Raw genomic sequence first — 18483 nt, 5'->3', positions numbered from 1 at the left:
TATTTTTTTTTTTTTTTTTCTTTTCATTTGTTGTCCATTCACACATCTACTTTGGGTGTTGGGGGGGGAATGAGGAGCGGGGAATGTACGTATGCCTGTTTGGCATTTTTGTTATTCACTAAGCTCCAAGGGGCTTGCTTTTCCCAGCCTTACATGATATAACCACGCTGCTTACAAGGCTGCGGACGAGGAGGTGAAAGGGATGGGTGCCAGCTCGCGAGTCAGCAAATTTCTATCTTTTTTATTTTTTTTTATTTTTTTATTTTTTTAAGGGCAATCAATATACGTGATATACTGCTCTTCTACTCCGTACCCTGATATCCAATTATAAGAGCCTCTAACACCAGGGGGCGTTGGAAAGGTTGAGAAAATTGAATTAGGGCTATATGGTCACGTGAATATCATGGGAATAAGGGGTTAATCAAAATTGTTCACCACTTTTTCAACTCTACCCTATCTCGCTCTGTAGACTCTTAATGAAAAATGAATACACACAAGGATTTTGTTATAATTTATATTTGTATTTGCATTGTTAGGGGATGGATATATCTGCGCTAAGAATGTAATAAATAGGAAGCCGAGAATAGAATGCGAGAGCAGAGTAAGACAGAAAGGTGTAGTAAGTAGGCGGGTGTTAAGGGTAGTAGTGTGAAGGATGGGGTACGTTGGACATGAAGTGGTATGTTGGACATGAAGGTGGGCATGAATAAAAAGCTGGAAAAAAAAATAGATATAAACAGAGCGCCAGATAAATGTTGTAAGAAGGTGACCCCGAAAACACCAGTGAAATGCAGTTATCAAACGTGAAACGGACGATGCTAGTTGACGCGCCCATTGTGCTTGGTTGTCCAAAACGCCGTCCTTTCCCAGTTGTTTTACCCTCGTTAACCAAAAGTGCCCGTCGAATCGATAGGGAAACGACACGCGAAGCAGTGGAAACGAAGGAATGGAACCAGATTTGATCACCGTAGTATGGTAGGAATGTATTGATCGGTAGCGGACGTAGAAGAGTAAGAAGCGCTCGTGAATAGGAAGATATGGTTCCTATGGGGAAAAGCAAGCATGCAATATTGATCTGAGAAAATGACTTTGGAGTCCAAGGAAGATATATAGACGCGAGAACCACGCGATGGAGACACCCCTAGGGACTGGGCGTTTCCGACATCTTCCCTGGAATCCAACGTCCATCCTCCCCGGAAGATCGAGGCGAAATGATTTCGGTTGGAATAGTGTTGGCAATAGTAGCCATATCATCGTCATGTGGTGCTGCAAATTCATCGAAGTTGGGCCTGGCACGAATGCTAAGTCTGGAAGAGTTTGTGGGCGATTGTTGGTGACGTTCGAAGGCATTGGGTTTCAGCCGAATCCGGCCGCGTTCCAATGCGTGGAGCAGGATGGTGTTGACTTCATCGGATACGATTCCCTTCAGTTTACTCATCGTGTCATCGGACATCTGTGACGCGTGAACATTCCAACCTAGCTTATCCAGTCCCTCAGAAACGATGGACTTCGCATCGAGGGCGGCACCGGTGTGGATGCGTAAGTTGGTCGGTGAGCTCTCATTAGAGCGACGGGAGAGTTTGGCTGGTTTTTGTCTTGATGAAGAATTGATCGATCCAACTTCGTCCTGCAGACGTTTGTGGGCCGCTGGAACGTGATGTCCCAGAGGACCTTCGCCGACTTCGTTTCGGATCTTGTAATAGACCAGACCGAGAGTGGCGGCTAACGCCTGATGGCAAGCTTCTGGATATTCTCGGGCTGCTTCTGCGCGGGTGAGGTCTGATGGCAGGTCGCTCGAATCGCTCGAGTCGCTCATATTGCCATCTGTGGCGAAAGTAGCATCATGGGCATGAGGCATACGACCCCAATACTGGTATCCTTCCAGCTCGTAAAAATCGGCAAGCTCGACGAGTCGATGGACTAGAAATTCATAGATTAGTATGGCGGCAAGCCACAGCACAGTACCCCTTTAACCCTATTCCATGTCTATGCACTCACCCCTGTTTCTTTTCTTCAAACACCAAAATTTCCAAACTGTTGGGGGGAAATATTCGGGCCAGCGAACGGAACCGTCATCTTCGACAAGAGGGACTGGCGTTATAGGGGCATGTATCGTCTGGGCGAGAGAGTTGAACCTGGTGCGTTCCATGTGTTTCATCCGCGATTCCATCGCCGAGAATCGAGAGAAAACCAGCCCGAAGTTTTGGGATGTCTCTCTCCGCAGAGTCATTAAATCGATGCGAAGCTGGCTTACGATAGACTGGATTTGGCTGAGATCGGTACGGGTAGCGCAAACATCGGCATGTAGTTTTTGGACATCGAGTTGAAGTTGGTTGACATCACTTTGGAGTTGGGTGATATCACTCTGGAGAAATGCTTCCTTCGAGCCAAGTTGGGTGACATGAGTTCTTAGCTGTAGCATTTCTGACTTCAACTGCGTTAACCCATCCTTCAGTTGGGTAACGTCACTTTTCGTTCTTCCAACGTTCAGCTCAATACGGCTGCAAACCTGGCGTTGCCCGTCGAACTCTCGCCGGATGAACTCATCCTGGCGGTTTCGTCGGTCGACATATTCATCGGGGGTCAAGATAGAGGAACGGAGTTCGATTACTTTGGCATCTAGTTGATGTAAACGATCATGGATATGGAGGAGTGCTGGATCGGAGACGACGGAGGGTGGTGTCGATTCTCGCTTAGTAGATAATCTCGGACTGGTCGTCATACTGGAAGCCCTCATAAGGCCCCTTTCAACCGCGCTCATCATGAAGACAAGAGAAGGGCAAGTAGAATGGGGTGGCACCCTATATAATAATGTACGCTTTGAGGGTCGCCATTTTGAATTTGTATTTTCGTTTATATGAGCATGAGTCGTGTTGGAAACTTTGTGATATGGTAACAGAGTGGACGATTGAAAGTGGAGAGAGAGGGAAAGAGGCGACGAACAAAGATGGAAGATGGCGACAAAAGGGGGAGAAAGATGGGAATTCTGGGCTCATGGGCAAAGTTGGCATCCCAAGACCGGTTTCAACTCTGGGCCGCAGCAAGAATTATGCATCAGCTTGATCTATGTAAAGACACTAAACTTGAAACGGCAATATCTGCTGATACCAAGACTGCTGGCGCAGTCTTGGTGTCGCCTGAAATATCTTTCGTACCACTAGCGGTATTACGAAAGTCCCATAAGAAGAACAAAGGCAGAAAAGGACAAGTGAGCCGGATTTCACAGCAAAATAAACGTAGAAAAATTAGAAAAAAGAGGAAATTTTAGAATCCGAAATAATTATCTTTTAATAAGATAATTAGAGCACGAAGAAAATTCTTCCAAACAGCGAATGCTTCCGGAAAACTTGGGAAGAAACAATAATCTTCCCGTGGCAGAGGAGAGAGAGGAACACGAGGAGGGGCGCAGGCTGAAGTGGATGTGCTCGGCTGCGATGGAAAGGAATGCATTTGTTGGTTTGCATCAGCAGGCGGTGGGCGTCAATCTATGCTCAAACAAGCTAGCCATGTCCAGGATCAAGGGCCTTGCAGCGACTTGCAGCCTAGTGTATTGACTTTATTGGGCAATGTGACATTACAAATGGAACCCAACGCGAAAATGGCTGTATGCGTTGGCGCCTGCATGGAGCCTGTATTAGTGCAATACAACAAACCAGTGTACCGCCACTGTATCACGCTAGCTGATCGGGCTGCTTCGCAATTATCAGCCAAACATCCCATCAACGGAAAATTGGAGGTTTGAACGCCCGGCCCAGCAGGGATGACCATATCACATGACTCACCTTTGCAAATAACAGTCAGCAATCTTGTCATGGAGTCCAATCAAAGTGTAGACTACTGGGGCAAAAGAGCTCAATCACCACCAGCGCACTGCTGGTAGAAGGGCCGATCAACCGCGGGACCCCCAACACAAAGTCAAGTCAAGTCACTTGATTATGGGACGTTGGGAGAGGCATTATTGATGACCACTCATAATTACAGAGCTGAGTCTTGCTAAGAGCGCGAGCACTTCGTTGTTGCCTCTCATCATATGCTGAGCGGGAAATTGGAAATAGATAGACAATCGGCCTGTTTGCAGGCAACCGCGGTATTCATTGGATTTTTGGCAAAATAAAATCGGCCATGGGAGTCATAGGGAATGAAAGATCCGCGGTCCATAGGGTTATTTTCAAAAGTTGTCCAAGGGGAAGGGGTAATGATACCACTCATCACACTGTTGGGACACAGCCGTTCTTTCCCGTCTGGCACTGGGGTCGTTTTCAACTTGCAGTGCGCCATCCGCCTATCATGCTCGAGAGGGACGTTACATTCGTCATCGAAACGCGGATCCTCGGATTCCAGATGATTGGACTGACCCTTTGGCTCGGGTCGCCTAACGCACTTACGCTTTCACAACACCGCTTGACGCCTCTAAGCAGTCATTGGCAAATGGATTCCTGGACTGGTTGGCCTTAAAACTGTCTGGGGCAGTTTAAAGAGACTGCGATTTGGGCCTCCGGTTTTGAGGGTATGTAACAGAGCCCCTATCACGGAAATGGGGCCCTTCGCATTGATATCAGCAAAGAAGCCCGGGGCCGTGCTAGCAGATATGTCCTGCGGAAACTGAGCATGAACTCTTCATGTCCAACCCAAAACTAGCATTCGGGCAAGGGAGCGGCTGTGGATCATGCGAACAACATGCATGTACAAATCTCACAAAGCCGATGACTCTCAAAATAAAACTGTCTTTTGCTTATAGATATGCTAGTAGAACAATCATATCATCTTTCCAAACATGATGGCGTGAAGGTATGTAAATTGAGCGCTGAATGTAGCTGTCGTGAAAATTTGGACAACTCTCTTAGCACAGCTCAACAACCACTATAGTATGAGGAAAAGAAGGAAACACAGACAGGATAGTTTATACAACTGGTCTGGAATGGTTCAGTTCATGAAAGGGGGCGTATATATAAACGGCAATGGATAGTCGAGACGGCTGCAAAGTCATACAGCAGATACGCCCTATGAGTAACGCGCAAAGCTTCTCTCCGATTCTCCGGGTGTCTTTCTGATCCGAAACAGAGTCTTTGAACATGCAGCGCCAGAAGATTCTATATAAAAAATAGTTGCCAACCGCCAAAGGACGAGGGTTGAGATAAAAGGGGAGTCGGCGAAAGACGACGCTTTTCCTAAAATGGACTATGTGGTCTCCAGGCAGCACTCGGATAATTAATGTTCCGATATCTTGGCGTTCCCGTGATATGTCTTGGCTAACTGCCTCCCTCTCCATACAATACGGAGTACCTTAACTGTGATCCCATAATTTCCCATTAGACACTACAGAGTAGAGAGGGAGGGAGATATCTCTTCTAGATCTCATCGCCCAGCTTGTTTGACCTGGGTCAGACCCATTGGCAGGTTTATGGTTACGGAGTGGATAAACCCGTTAACCCTGGTGCTTCATCCAGTTTGGAAGTCAGCCAGCTTGTGCTGTTGAGTATGCATTTCTACCGTGGATATATCACAACTCACAACAACATGTTCACCCCTGCTGAGTCCTCCAGGTGACTAATAGCTGGGGAATATTTATTCTCTTGATGTCTGAAAAATGGTGACCTCAGGTGGCAGTTGCCAGAATATCCAGTGTACCTATCTTGGGTTGGCTAATATGAAGGGGAAAGGGGAAAGCATTTGTCTCCTTGGTGGGCATGGACGAGCTCAATGACTTGCTTCATCTCTATTTTCCATTGCGTCTTTCTCTTCAAAATGAAGAGTTTTGAGGGTATGGGAATTTTTAAACTCTAGCGGAAGCCCTATCACCCCTATCACCTAGGAACGGCAGGATGACTTTATGACGCCAGTTTATGTTTTTTATCCGAGCAAATGCTCTTCGGGAGGGACGCTCACCAGAGAAGAGACAGTTAGGTTGATATTACTGCTGTATATTGCTGTCTAACATCTAGTGCCTTCCCCGTTTCGTCTCGTTCTTGCCAGCATCGCACTTTCCTCAGAATCGAGCAGCCATTTATTTACTGAGAAACGATGCGGCTATGTCGAAGATTGCTCCCAGCATGTCGCGTTGGCTGAGGCGGCTCAACGGTGCGTTTCAGTTTTATTCTATCATGCTATCGAGAACTTCTCCTGTACGTCATTATGAAATATTTCCCGTGTTTTGCATTTTTTACCGTTCTATGGTTCAAGGCTGGCGCGAAAAAAGTGGTCCCACGGGAGTCAACCGATGACGGAAGTGATTCTCCTAATAACCCTGCAGACCGGTGTGAATGCTATGTGGTTTCAGGCGCCGAGCCCGGTTATTTTCAGAACTACAAGTTCTACGATTTCCGATCTGTTGTTCCAGAGAAAACCTGGCAGCCGAACTCCACGACAGCTAAGCCAGCCCGAAACAGGACTTCCAATTCAAGAAAGGAATCCCACATGACTCTTGAAGAAACAGGCTTCTTAGACGACTGGGTGATCCAAGACTGGAGTAGAGCTGGGTCCTTTCTTTTCCCGATCCCTATACGCAACAGTTATGAAAATGTTTTCGTCCTCGAAGATACAACCAATGATGCGAGCGACACGACATATATAGCCCTTCGCACCCAGAGATTACATGACCATTCATCGACAGCGGAGATCGAAACATACTCTCACGATTACTTTCATTGTTCTTTTCGCGTTCGGCTCCGCCTTCATGCTGGTCAAGATGGACACCTAGAGGATGTTGACGAGCATGAAGATGGAGATAGCTATTGGGGCGGACAGGATCACGAATCTGTGCTTGACGAGGACGGGATATTAAGACAAGGCCGTAACCGTTCAGAACTGAATCCAGCTAATTTCCGTCTACGTCTGCCGCCCACCGGAGCCGTGGCTGGAATTTTCACGTATCACTCTGCCAGTGTTGAATCAGACATCGAAATATTAACAGCTGATCCGCACACGCTCATCCACTATGCCAACCAACCAGATTGGGATCCTTTAACTGACCTGGAGATACCGGGGGCTGCCACGATTGTTGAGTTGCCTGTCCCTTGGACAAGCTGGGCAACTCACCGCCTTGACTGGTTTCCAAACATGTCGCGATGGTATCTCAATAACAAACTTCAAGCTGAGAACGATTACCATGTTCCCGATAAGCCGAGTATGCTTGTCCTCAATCTGTGGAGTGATGGTGGCGAATGGTCTGGGAATATGACAATGGGTTCGACTGCGTTGATGGGGATCGAATGGATCGAAGTTGCTTACAACATCTCGGACATGGATGTTGAAATTTACGATTCGTTCAACCGAACTCGCCCTACCGTCCACTCTGGAATTTCTGGAAATAGCCATCCCAAACGGACTTTGGAAGACATGGCTGGAGATGGGTTAAAGCCACGCCGTGGGAAACTTGAATATGAGTACGATGGCTTCGATGGTGATGACGGAACGACTGAGAACGGTCAGCAATGCCTGGTCGGGTGTCGGATTGATGATGTGGAAACCGTCGGCGTGCCAGAGATCCTGTGGGATTATTATTATTGATCATGTTCGAGCGCGCTTGTTGGAAAGCGGATTACAGTTGTATTCATGGAACCCTTCACAGAATAATAACATAGTTACTTTCTTTTCTTGCTTTCTTTCCCTTATTTTATTTTTTTTATTTTCCTTCCCGGGATGCTCAGTATATTTTTGTCACTTTTTTTTTTTTTTGGCGTCATTTGGGTACTTGAGGATGCCCTAGGTCGGGAGTTTCGGATTTTAATAGTTCCTCTTTTAAAAGGAAAGGAATGGATAAATTCTACTTATTTATTTACTGTGCTCTGGTTCTTTAGATGCGGCTGGTTGAGACATACCTGGGTTCACTGCTAATAGCACAGTACATACAGAGAGACCGCCCATCGCCAATCATCATATAGTTATAATATGCATCGTTTGTATGACCATGACTTACACGACGGAGAGACAGAGCCACAATTGGACCTGGAACGCAAACAGGACTCATCTACTCTCCTCTCCCCATGTTCCAGTTGATGCAATACTCAGCGGTGGCTTATGCTTAGCCGTTGCTCGCGGATAGCTACCGAGAACGACTGTTGCGGCGAACGAGAACTACACCACCATCCCATACATATACCGTATATACATATTTATAAAACCAGGCAGATGGAAATTTTTACCGGAGGAGTTGGCGAACGGAATACTCCGTACAACTCCCACTTTTTATTTATTATCAATGTACTGTACATGTACATTGTACATAGAACAGACAGCTGGAAGGATAAGACTTGAGGTTTTCGCGTCAAATACTCCATAGGCACGACACGGTTGGGAGGTTTGTTTAGTCCTGGGATAAGTTATTGATTTTTCATTACGCGGGACAAACGTGTTGCTAATTGAATTTTTTGCCAGTTTGAAAGGTTCTTTTTCCTCTTCCATTTTCGTGCTTCCAATTATTTCGTTTTTCCCTTGACTCCAAGGCACCGCATCGGGGTTGTTATGGTAGCTTCTGCGGGATATTTAAAATAAATATATCCCAGGGCGCCGGATTTGAGAGATGGTTACATCATTGATTTTTATACAAGGTACGCGAATCTCGAATGTCATGACGGCGTTTAACGATCTCACATTGACTATTTGATCTATTTGCAGGATGGTTGATTCTTCATTATTCTCGGAGAAGCTAGCAAGCAGGGTTATATTAGTTACATGTGTGGCTACACTATTTTAGACAAATATTTGTCACGGATATGTATTGTCATTGGTGGGCTAGCAATCTCGCTAACGCCATTAACCTACTCTACTATGCGTACAAACCATTAAGCTAACTGCATATCAGTAGCGATCAGTCAAGAAAACTTCCCGAGTCAACGTCTCGTACTCTGTCTGGTGGCAATCGAACGGCAATAATGTTCCGCGAAGTGTGGCCCTGCACGCTGCGCAGCACAAATGACGCCAGCTCACTCGCAAGAAGTGTGTATAACGGGGGGGCGGGGGGGGTGTGGTCGGCTCTGACCTCTGTCCTGCCCTCCATTATCTATTCACATCTGTTCTGCTAAAGGATGTTCCTCCAAAGGACGGGACGAAAGAAGATGAAGCCAATGACTCTTGATCTTGATCCCTTTCCCATGACTCCCGTCAGAGCGGATAGAAAGCTCGCTTTACCCCAGACCGTTTCCGGCCCAGCCTGGTTGATCGTGCATGAACCGCTCGCTGCACGAAAGCCAGACTAGTGTGAAGGTGCATTTGCAAGTTTGTTTTCATACAAAAAATAAAATAAAATAAAAAATGCAAGAGATCTATGAGCTCAACAGTTCGGACTTATTATATTGACGCGCTTCAAAACTTCACGTCGCGTCTTGAGCTAGCTATTTATTTATATAGAATAATATAAATAAATAAATACATTCCCCAAAAGAGCTCCCAAACTCTGGAGTTTTACCTTCAAAACTCTTTTATTTTGCCAGTGTGGAATCCCGAAGTACATGTTGTTCAGCTACAGTTACAGCTACACCGACAACTATGTCGGCTGCGGATGAAAGAATTGATCCAGACGATAGTTCCTCTGTCTACTCGCGGACTCCATCTGTCGAGAAACCCGACGATAAGGAATCGCATTGCCCTCGGGTTTCTATAGTGTCTATGAATAAGGAAGATGGTGTAGACAAGACCCGCCCACCTACCCCGGGCGGCTTATGTTACGAGCCCCTCGTCAGCGAGCAAGGTGTGATTGACGACCCTGGTGAGGAGAAGGCTACCGACAACAGCGAAAAAGGAAAGGGAAAAAGGATATCCTGCTGCAGGAAGGAGGGAACATGTTGCAGGTTCAAAACGCCACCTCCTCGCCGTCTATCCTCGCCGATAACCGAATTTGAGAATGGGTTGGAGTCGTGTTGCTCAGGGCGGGCTACCGTCTGGCCGTCTTATTCAATAAAAGTGCCCCCTCCCTCCATCGCTGAGGAGAATCCGTGCTGCAGAGGAGGTGGAGACTGCGATTCTTTAGGTATATGAAAGCAATTGCTGCTGAAAACATTCTGTCCATGCAAGTAAGATCAAAATCCATGCTAACTTGAGAATGCAGACGAATGTCTTGTCGAGTACGCCACACGTCTATGTTCGATGGACGACCAGCATAGCGAAGACACCGCAAGCCTCCCGCTAGGAGAGAATTGTTGTGTGCGCGAAGAATATCGGGAGGAGAGTCTTACTCTGCCCAGAGAGTGCAGGAGGTACTCCGCGATGCTCCTTCCCGAAAACGCTGAGCTCCCGCCTCGACGTCTCGGCCACATTCTCAGCCGCCAACGTGCGCGGAAGCCATGTACGAGACACTTGAGAATGGCTTCAGAACATCTTTCAGATAAAGGACCTAGGGGGGAGGAGAGTGTTTTCTCAACCTTCTCTGGATCTGTTAAAGCTGGGGAGGCTTCCTTCGTTTCCCGCATCAGCAACATCGTCCACAGATGCCTCTACAGTGTACCCCGCCGTCTCGTGTTTCCTGACGACAAATCTTGCTGTAGAGTGAGCCGCGAACGCAAGCAAAGTCTTCTTCTTCAAAATGGCTGCAAATCCACCTTGATTTCCTCCAAACCTTCAGCGGACAAAGTCGATGCCGCGACGACGAATACTGCTAAGCCGACTCCCGAAATTGATATCGAGAAGGGCAATGTCGACAAAGTGTATGTTCTTTCACTCGGTGTGTTCGGGATGACATGTACGGGATGCGAATCCAAACTGCGGAATCTGTTGAATTCGTACACTGGTGTCAGCGAAGTGCGTACCAGCTTTATGTTGAACCGCGCAGACCTGGTATACGACTCGTCCATAGTTAGTGATCCAGCAGAGATCACCTCAAGAATCAAGAAAGTCACCGGCTTCACATGCACAATCCTTAGGACAGGGCTTGCCGCCACATATGTCTCCGGAGAGCGCGTCCACATCAGAAATCTCGATTTAAAGGGCCTAGACATCATCCAACAGATAGATGGGGTTAGCCATGTCGTACCCCTTCGCGATGGGACGTATGAAGTTTTCTATAACCCCCAGACTACTGGGATCAGGGATATGCTTGATGCGGCAAATGCCTCCACCAAAACATCCAGCAGAGGCCATGCGGAACTAGCTACCGACAGCTCCTCTGAAGGTATTGCTCACGCTATTGCAAACTCACACTGGTACTGGCTAGTTGGGCGCACTGTGGTGGCCGCAATGTTTACGATCCCAGTGCTCGTGTTTGCATGGGCACCATTTGCTAGATATGCCCCTTTCCCGAAACAAACCTCGTTCATATCCTCGGCCTTTGCACTTGCAACCGTCGTACAACTTCTCGCAATCCCGATATATATGCATGCATTTCGGTCGTTGATATACCGGAGGGAAATAGATATGGATGTTCTGGTTGTCTTGTCCATTACGAGCGCTTATATTTACTCTGTGGTATCATATGCGTTCGAGATGCGATTTTCGACAGACAAGACAGTGCTGGGTCACCCTATTTTCGAGACCAGCTCGTTGCTGATCACTTTGATTCTCTTAGGCAGACTGATGGCTGCATGGGTTAGGAGAAATGCTCAGAATGCTATCAAACTAGGCACATCACAACCAAAATCTGCCTGTCTTGTTAAAAAGGCGTCCCCCAATACCAATAAGAGTTTCCGTGCCAGCACCTTTTTGGACTCGGGCGACTTCCAACCCGATTCTGTCGATAGCTCACTCCTTCATTACGGAGATATCATTCAAGGGAAGGCCTCCGAAATTATTGTCACTGATGGTATCGTTGTTAGCGGCAGCGCGGAAATAGACGAGTCGCACATTACTGGAGAACATGAACCAGTTGTTCGTTCCAGGAAGGCATATGTCTATGCAGGATCGACTATCATCAATGGCCAGATAAATTACCGAGTAACGAGGCTCGTGTCAGAAAATACCCTCAGCATCGTCAGACGGCTCGTCTCTACGGCGGCATCATCAAGAACGAAGGCACTAGAGAGAGCAGATTTAGCTGCCTCATACCTGACCCCCATAATCCTCGCTGTTGCGTGTATTGCATTCCTCATTTGGGTTCTTGTCAACCGCTTCGTCAGGAATTGGGATGATGCAAAATCGTCAGTCAACGCTCTTACGCATGCCATTGCGATCCTAGCTATCAGCTGCCCTTGTGCGTTAGCACTGGCAGTCCCAATGGTTCTAACTGTTGCCAGCACGGTAGGAGCCAGAAAGGGCGTCCTATTCAAGACGGGAGCTGCTCTCGAAGTTGGGTGCAACATCAGCCATGTTGTTTTCGATAAAACAGGAACCTTGACATCGGGCGAGCTGGCTGTCCTTTGCGAAACACTTCTTTGCAAAGAATCAGGTAAAACCTGCCAGGAAATAAGCAGAGTGGCATTGATGATTACAAGGGGGAATCGCCATCCCGTCTCCCTGGCAATCACACAATATCTAGCTGGCAACGGCGCCCAAACAACCAGCACCCTTCCTCCCGAAGTAGACTCCAAGATAGTAATCGGCAAGGGCATCGAAATAACCACCGACAAAGGCACAACAATAAAAGGCGGCAGCCCCTCCTGGCTCGGCGTCGAATCTCACCCCAAAGTCAAAGACCTCCTCGAAGCATCCCTGACCACATTCTGCGTGGTACAAAACGACACCCTCCTCGCCGTCTTTGGCCTCACCAGCACCATTCGCCCCGAAGCCGTGGCCGTCCTCAAACGACTACATAGCATGAACATAACCACCCACCTACTCTCAGGCGATAACCCCCTCGCCGTCCGCGCCGTCGCCACAGTCCTAAACTTCGACACAGACAACGTCCGCAGCCTCTGCCAACCCGAAAGCAAAGCAGAATACATCCGCAAGCTGCAGATGGCTCCGATACCTACCCTCTCCCTCTCTGCCTCCACCACCCCCACCACCTCTCTCTTCCGCCTCCGATCCCTCCCTTCCCCCCCGAAAGAAAAGGTCCTCTTCATCGGTGACGGCACCAATGACGCCCCCGCCCTCTCCCAAGCCGACCTAGGAATCTGCATGACAAACGCAACCGACATCGCCGCCGACGCCGCCGACGTCGGCATCCTCTCCGGCTCCCTAGCCGGCCTGCTGACCTTCCTAGACCTCTCGCGGCAAGCGACACGGCGCATCCGGCTCAACATCGCGTGGGCGGTGGTGTACAATGTGTTTGCGGTGCTATTTGCGGGCGGTGCGTTTGAGGCGGTTGGGTTTCGGATTGAGCCGAGCTATGCGGGTCTAGGGGAAGTGGTTAGTCTATTGCCGGTTGTGGTGGTTAGTTTGAGTTTGGGGGTGGGGGTGGGGGTGTCATGGGCGTGGCCGTGGTCGTGGTCTGGTTTGAGGGCGGACACGTTGATATAGGATGGATGTGGGTGGATGGGGCGAAAGGGAGAAAGAGGGGGTTTGTCGTCACACGTCCCACTCCACCCCCTTTCTACTCTCCTGGTATTCACGCTATTCATTCTCTCTCTCTTTCCTTTTCTTTTTCCTTTGCTACCTGTGGATACGGGGTCTTCCATGTATGGGATCATGGATGGGTTGGTTAATTAATCTAATATTTCGGTTTTGCTGTACTGAAGGATGTTGGCCGCATTGCAAAGCTAGTTCACTTTGATACCTTACCTTAGCTCCCTTTATTATTAACTATATATTAATAATGTCACCAACGACAGTCGTTCTGCTCATCCTCCTATCATTCCTGTAGCGCTCGAATTATCTAACTGACATATTATGAACGGCGATAGTGCGCTGCAAGACTCTTCAGATGAATTCACGTATTGCTAAGAAGCGGAATCAGTAGGCAAAGAGAAGGTATAGAATGTCAATGGGGCCCAACCGCCGGCCCATACTCTTATAAAAGATGAAAGAATATAAATATAATGACAACAAAAAACGGGGTCGTCCAAACATGAAATCTATTTTTGAGAAACAAAAAATTAAACAAAACTTAACGCCCCCGCGAAAAACATTGGGTATCAAAACGAAAAAAAAAAAAAGAAAGAAAGAAAGAGAGAAAACAAAATAGCAGCTCTAGATACATACCCTTCCAAATTACAAAGTAAAAACGCCAGATAGGACGAGGAATGAAATAAACAGCACCATTTCCTGCCAACATGCAAAACGAGACAAAAAAAGAAAGAAAAAATACTAATAAAAACACACCGAATACACAAACTCCAAGGCATATAAGCACGGGAGTGCTTAAAGCCGGGCTCGAGTACCGGGCTTAACCAAAAGAAAAAAAACCAAAAAAAAAAAACCGAAAAGACAAAGAAAAGGTTACAAACCCAGAAGCACGCAGGAGGACGGAGAAAGCCCCGGATCTTGCGAGTCGGGCTCGTACCAAAAAAAAAAGAAAAAAAAAAACGCGATCCCTCGTCCAAAGAAAAAATAAAAGAAAAAAAGAAAAAACCACCCCCTCCTCTCCCCTCCCTGGCAAGATGCAATCTCCCCAGAAGAAAAAAACGAAGATGAACCCAGAAAGAACCTATGCTGTCATCACAGCATCGACCTAGCGGGAAACATCTCGTCCTTCTTCGGGTCGAAATCACCGAAGAAACCCCCATTCATCAGCTCGGCAACGATCCTTTTACGGATCTCGGGAATATCCCTCGCCCCATATCTCAGAGGCTTGCCCAACGATACCAACTTGGCAGTCGTCAGGAGGAATACCCCGCAGTCACTGCCGTTATTTTGCTGTGGGGAAATCGACGGGAGCACCCGCCACTCCTCTTCCACGAAGAGGTCGCCCAACTCACCTCGGAGCCATTCCTTGGCCGTGGCGATGTGGCCCAAGGAAGGTGACCCCAGGGAGTCGAAATGCTCGATCGTTCGAGCGGCCGGTCTTACGACCATGAGGGTCCAGTGCGAGCGGTCGTGGATGGGGACGAAAATCGTCTCCACCCCCAACAATTTCTCGCCCCCGATCTTGGCACGTGTCGCCCAACGCCTTACGCTCTCGTAACCTTTGTCCCGAAGGTTCGAGAAGAAGTATGTTGAAAAGGCGTGGTACTTGGGCTTGTCGTGCCGCCCAGAATTCCCTGCTTCCTGACGTGCATGGTCGACGATCAACTCGAGATACGCGTTGATTACTTCATCGTTGAGCCACTCGAGCTTCGTGTAACACGTGTTCAGGGCTTTCCGGGTGAGGGGTTCGCCGCGAGGCGTGGTCCCAACCTCACTTTTGTCGGAAAGAGCCATCGCACGGTCTACTTTAGCTACCCAGTTGGCTGTCAAGTGCTTGACGTAGGGGACTTCTGGAGATCGTAGAAGGGGTTGGTCGTACTGGACCGAGTGGTCTGCCGGTGTTTCCTTATCCGTTAGCTCTAGAGCTAGGCGACCCGATTCCTCTGCTGTGACAGACTCGAGTGGTTGAAATGGCGTGACACGAGAAAGAGGATCGTAGGCTCGCACTGAAGAAATTGGCCGTCCCATTGGAGATTCCGATTCAAGCCAGTGGACTTCTTTGGCTTCGCGTCGTGGTCGAGATGGGCTGGTCAGAAAACCTTCGTACTCGGGAGAGGAGGGGGACAGTCCCTCTTTGGGTGGCTCAGGCTCTTCAGCTTCAACAGATGCTTCAGGTTGACAAGTGATTTCTTCCGCTGGAGGGGGCAATTCTGTCGGCGGGGGTGAGGAAGGAGGAGTAGTAGTCGGGGGAAGTTGGGGACGAGGGGGCCAATTTTCTGGCTCGGGAATATCAATTCCCGACATCTCTTCAATAGGTCTACTCCTCAATTTCGCAAAAGATTCATGGTATGCCCGTAGAGCAGCTGCACTAGGTGGTATGGCATTTGGCCAAGCTCCTTTAATCAACTCGCCGCGTCTTGGAGCTCGCGGAAGGGCAGCTTTGTTCACATCCTCTTGGCTAAGTTGAGCCAGCTTTCGAGACGTTCTGGTTTTCGATTTGGCTTTGTCACTCAGCTTTTTCTTCTGTACCTTTGCGCCTTTCACAATACCATCCTTTGTGGTGGTGGTGGTGGTGGTGAGTAGTGTTCGGGTAGGAGCTTTTTCCTTAGGAAGACGATAATAGTCTATCATGCCTGAGGCTGGCATATCGCGAGGCGGGCGAGGAGGTGTGACATCTTCATACTCGTCAATTATGACTTGGGGGGATGAGGAGCCTTGTTTCTTCTGGCCCATCCCTAACTTCCGAGCTTTCAATTGGTGGCGCTCGGTAGACGACGCGCGACGAAGATTTCTGGTGTCTTGTTGTTGGCGATTAATTCTGCGCCGGACGAATTTAGAAGTCACTTTATCATAGATCGCCACTGCCCGTCTTTTTGCACTTCCCACGACTTCAACAGCTGCTTGAAGGAATTCTCGATAGGTGTGTCTGACTCTGTTGCCAACTGCTTCTATAGCGAAACGTGATGATCTTAGTATCGGGTAATAGGTGTCAGAAACTTCTTGCAATATATCTTGCAAGTATGAAAGCTGGGTACAACGAATTAGTATACGCTAGTCCCATTCATGGTTTGTTAGCACTCACTCGTTGAAGCTCATATGCATGTTCTGGAGATGTAGGAGGAATGGCATTGCCATCGGACAGTGGGACTACCATCCCGTGGCTTGAAGTTCGTCGGCATCCAGCCAATGCGCCCGACATTAGAGCTACCTGGTCTCGCATATAGCCGGCGTCGGCTTCGCTCAGGTGAAATATTTCAGTGGGTGGAATGGCGATCTGGCGGACAGAAACTGGAGTCGCTGGCCAAGTACCAGGCATGTGTTGAGGAGTCCGTTGGATTTGTGGGATGTCATCTTCAGTACGACCCTAATACAAGACAACAAAAAATCAGATTAGAATAAACACAGTTTAAAACATAGATGGTAAGGTTAGGGGTTTATTTTTTTTATTTTTTTTCTCGCGTACATGGACTGGAGATGCTTGGAGTAGGGAGCCTTCATAAGGAGGCGCGTCGACCATTGATGTGTCAATAGGTGACTCGGGTATAGCCTGGAGGAAGGATAAAACATAGTTAGCAACAAGCCAAGATACTAAAAATGAAGACGGGGATATATACAGTAACCTGTGCTCCTGCTGGTTGTTTGTGATTGTGCATCCCCCCCTGGCCGTCACGTGAAGCCCTATGCTCATCGCATGCGTAGCCATCAACAGCCTCGATTCGCCGTTTGCGTGAATTTGGGCTAGCCGCCGACTGAGGAGCCGATCGCGAGGGAGTATATGGATATGGGTTGTTGCCTCTTCGGGTAGTGAATTGGTTTCTAAGCTCAACCATCGGTCGTTGCATTGCAATATCTTCAGCCTGGTTTCGCATATACCAGGTTTTTGCTGGTTCCGCAACATTGCGGAAATATGCTTGGCGATTCGAGATTGGCGGTAATAGGTTGCCAGAACGATGTTTTTTAGATGTAAGTTGATCAATAAGACTCTTCCGTGAAACTGGTGGGGCACGGTAAACGTTGACAAGATGTGGTTGAGGCCCGCTTAGAAGGGGTTGAGGTAAAGTTTTTCTTCGAGGCTTCAAGAATTCTGGCTGGGGGTATATTTGAGGTCGCTCCGGAACAGGCTCCGGAACAAACGGAAGAGGATTTGGAGGGCAAATAGGGAGGTGTTGTGGGTAGGTATCTTCCTCCACATCATTGACAGGAAGTGTAGATTGACTGACACTAGGTTGATCTTGCTGGTGGCTAGTCTCGGGTGCGGGATGTGGAAGAAGATCTTCCTGGGGGGTTGGTTCCCAGTCCATCATATTAGTGGGCTCCGCGGCGGAAGCCTGCGCTGCTTGAAAGTTTTGTATTAAAACGTGTCGAAGAATCCGGGACATGGGGCAATCAGTTCGACGGCAGCTTAAAATTGAGAAGTGAAAAAATGGGAGTAGGGCAGTGTGAAGAGAGATATTGGGTCAAGAAAATGCTAGAGCGCGCTGAGGACCAATCAGATAGCTCAAGCAAGATAAAGAGACCTTAGCAGAAGGAAAAGAAAAAGAAAAAAGACTTCGTGTTGAGAGTACAGATGGAATAGGGATGGTGATGTTGATGGTGATGATGATGACCGTGTAGCAACACCAATGTTTATCAACGGTGAGGACGTGGTAGAAGTCCAAGCACGCGGCCTGATCAGAGTAGGACAAGTCTAACTTTCAACAAGCGGCCGCAGAAGAGATTTTGGCCAGCAGCACGAGGCTGTAGCGACGTGAGAAGCAATAGCCCCTTGAAAAGGAGGGACAAGTTCGACTCTTTGGTAGACTTAGGAGCAGTAGGGTTTGGCTTGGTCAGGGGTTGGCTATTTGCAGCGCAACGAAATCGTTCTGGAGATAATCTCGTAGGAGTGGTGGATGGAAAAGAGAAGTTCAACCGTAAGTGGCAGAGGAGAATGTAAAGAGGATGATGGTGATGAGGGATGAGGGATGTTGTTGTTGTTTATATATTTTGTGTTGTTGTTGTTGCTGTTGTTGTTGCTGTTGTTGTTGTGTTGATGGTAAACAACGACGGGGGCAGGAAAGAGCAGAAAGGGAAGCAGAAAAGAGCAGGTACGATCAGCTCGCTGTCCCGATTCGGACT

The 18483-nt window shown here is 48.1% G+C and overlaps 4 protein-coding genes across 4 annotated transcripts; 2 read left to right on the top strand and 2 right to left on the bottom strand.

Annotated features, from left to right (window-relative positions):
- Positions 1–366: 366 nt before the first annotated feature.
- BDBG_06511 (uncharacterized protein) lies at positions 367–3625 on the bottom strand. The gene is made up of 2 exons (XM_002623026.2): positions 1999–3625; positions 367–1920 (listed from the first exon to the last, which is right to left on the bottom strand). The coding sequence occupies exons 1-2, from the start codon at positions 2762–2764 to the stop codon at positions 1142–1144; spliced, it is 1545 nt and encodes a 514-aa protein (XP_002623072.2). The 5' UTR covers positions 2765–3625; the 3' UTR covers positions 367–1141.
- Positions 3626–3910: 285 nt separating this feature from the next.
- Positions 3911–8239, top strand: BDBG_06509 (endo-1,3(4)-beta-glucanase). The gene has a single exon (XM_002623024.2). The coding sequence runs from the start codon at positions 6133–6135 to the stop codon at positions 7504–7506; it is 1374 nt and encodes a 457-aa protein (XP_002623070.1). The 5' UTR covers positions 3911–6132; the 3' UTR covers positions 7507–8239.
- Positions 8240–8488: 249 nt separating this feature from the next.
- On the top strand, positions 8489–13643 carry BDBG_06508 (p-type copper ATPase). Its single transcript, XM_002623023.2, has 3 exons — positions 8489–8546; positions 8614–9964; positions 10043–13643. The coding sequence occupies exons 2-3, from the start codon at positions 9484–9486 to the stop codon at positions 13321–13323; spliced, it is 3762 nt and encodes a 1253-aa protein (XP_002623069.1). The 5' UTR covers positions 8489–8546; positions 8614–9483; the 3' UTR covers positions 13324–13643.
- Positions 13497–18393, bottom strand: BDBG_06507 (Ulp1 protease). The gene is made up of 4 exons (XM_002623022.2): positions 16983–18393; positions 16832–16915; positions 16451–16732; positions 13497–16395 (listed from the first exon to the last, which is right to left on the bottom strand). Exons 1-4 carry the CDS (start codon positions 17745–17747, stop codon positions 14461–14463), a joined length of 3066 nt encoding a protein of 1021 aa, XP_002623068.1. The 5' UTR covers positions 17748–18393; the 3' UTR covers positions 13497–14460.
- Between the last annotated feature and the right edge of the window lie 90 nt (positions 18394–18483).

This window comes from Blastomyces gilchristii, assembly GCF_000003855.2.
Source record: "Blastomyces gilchristii SLH14081 genomic scaffold supercont1.14, whole genome shotgun sequence".
Lineage (NCBI taxonomy): Eukaryota > Fungi > Ascomycota > Eurotiomycetes > Onygenales > Ajellomycetaceae > Blastomyces > Blastomyces gilchristii.
The sequence above is the reverse complement of the archived record's forward strand: the minus strand, read 5'-3'. Positions and strand labels throughout refer to the sequence as shown.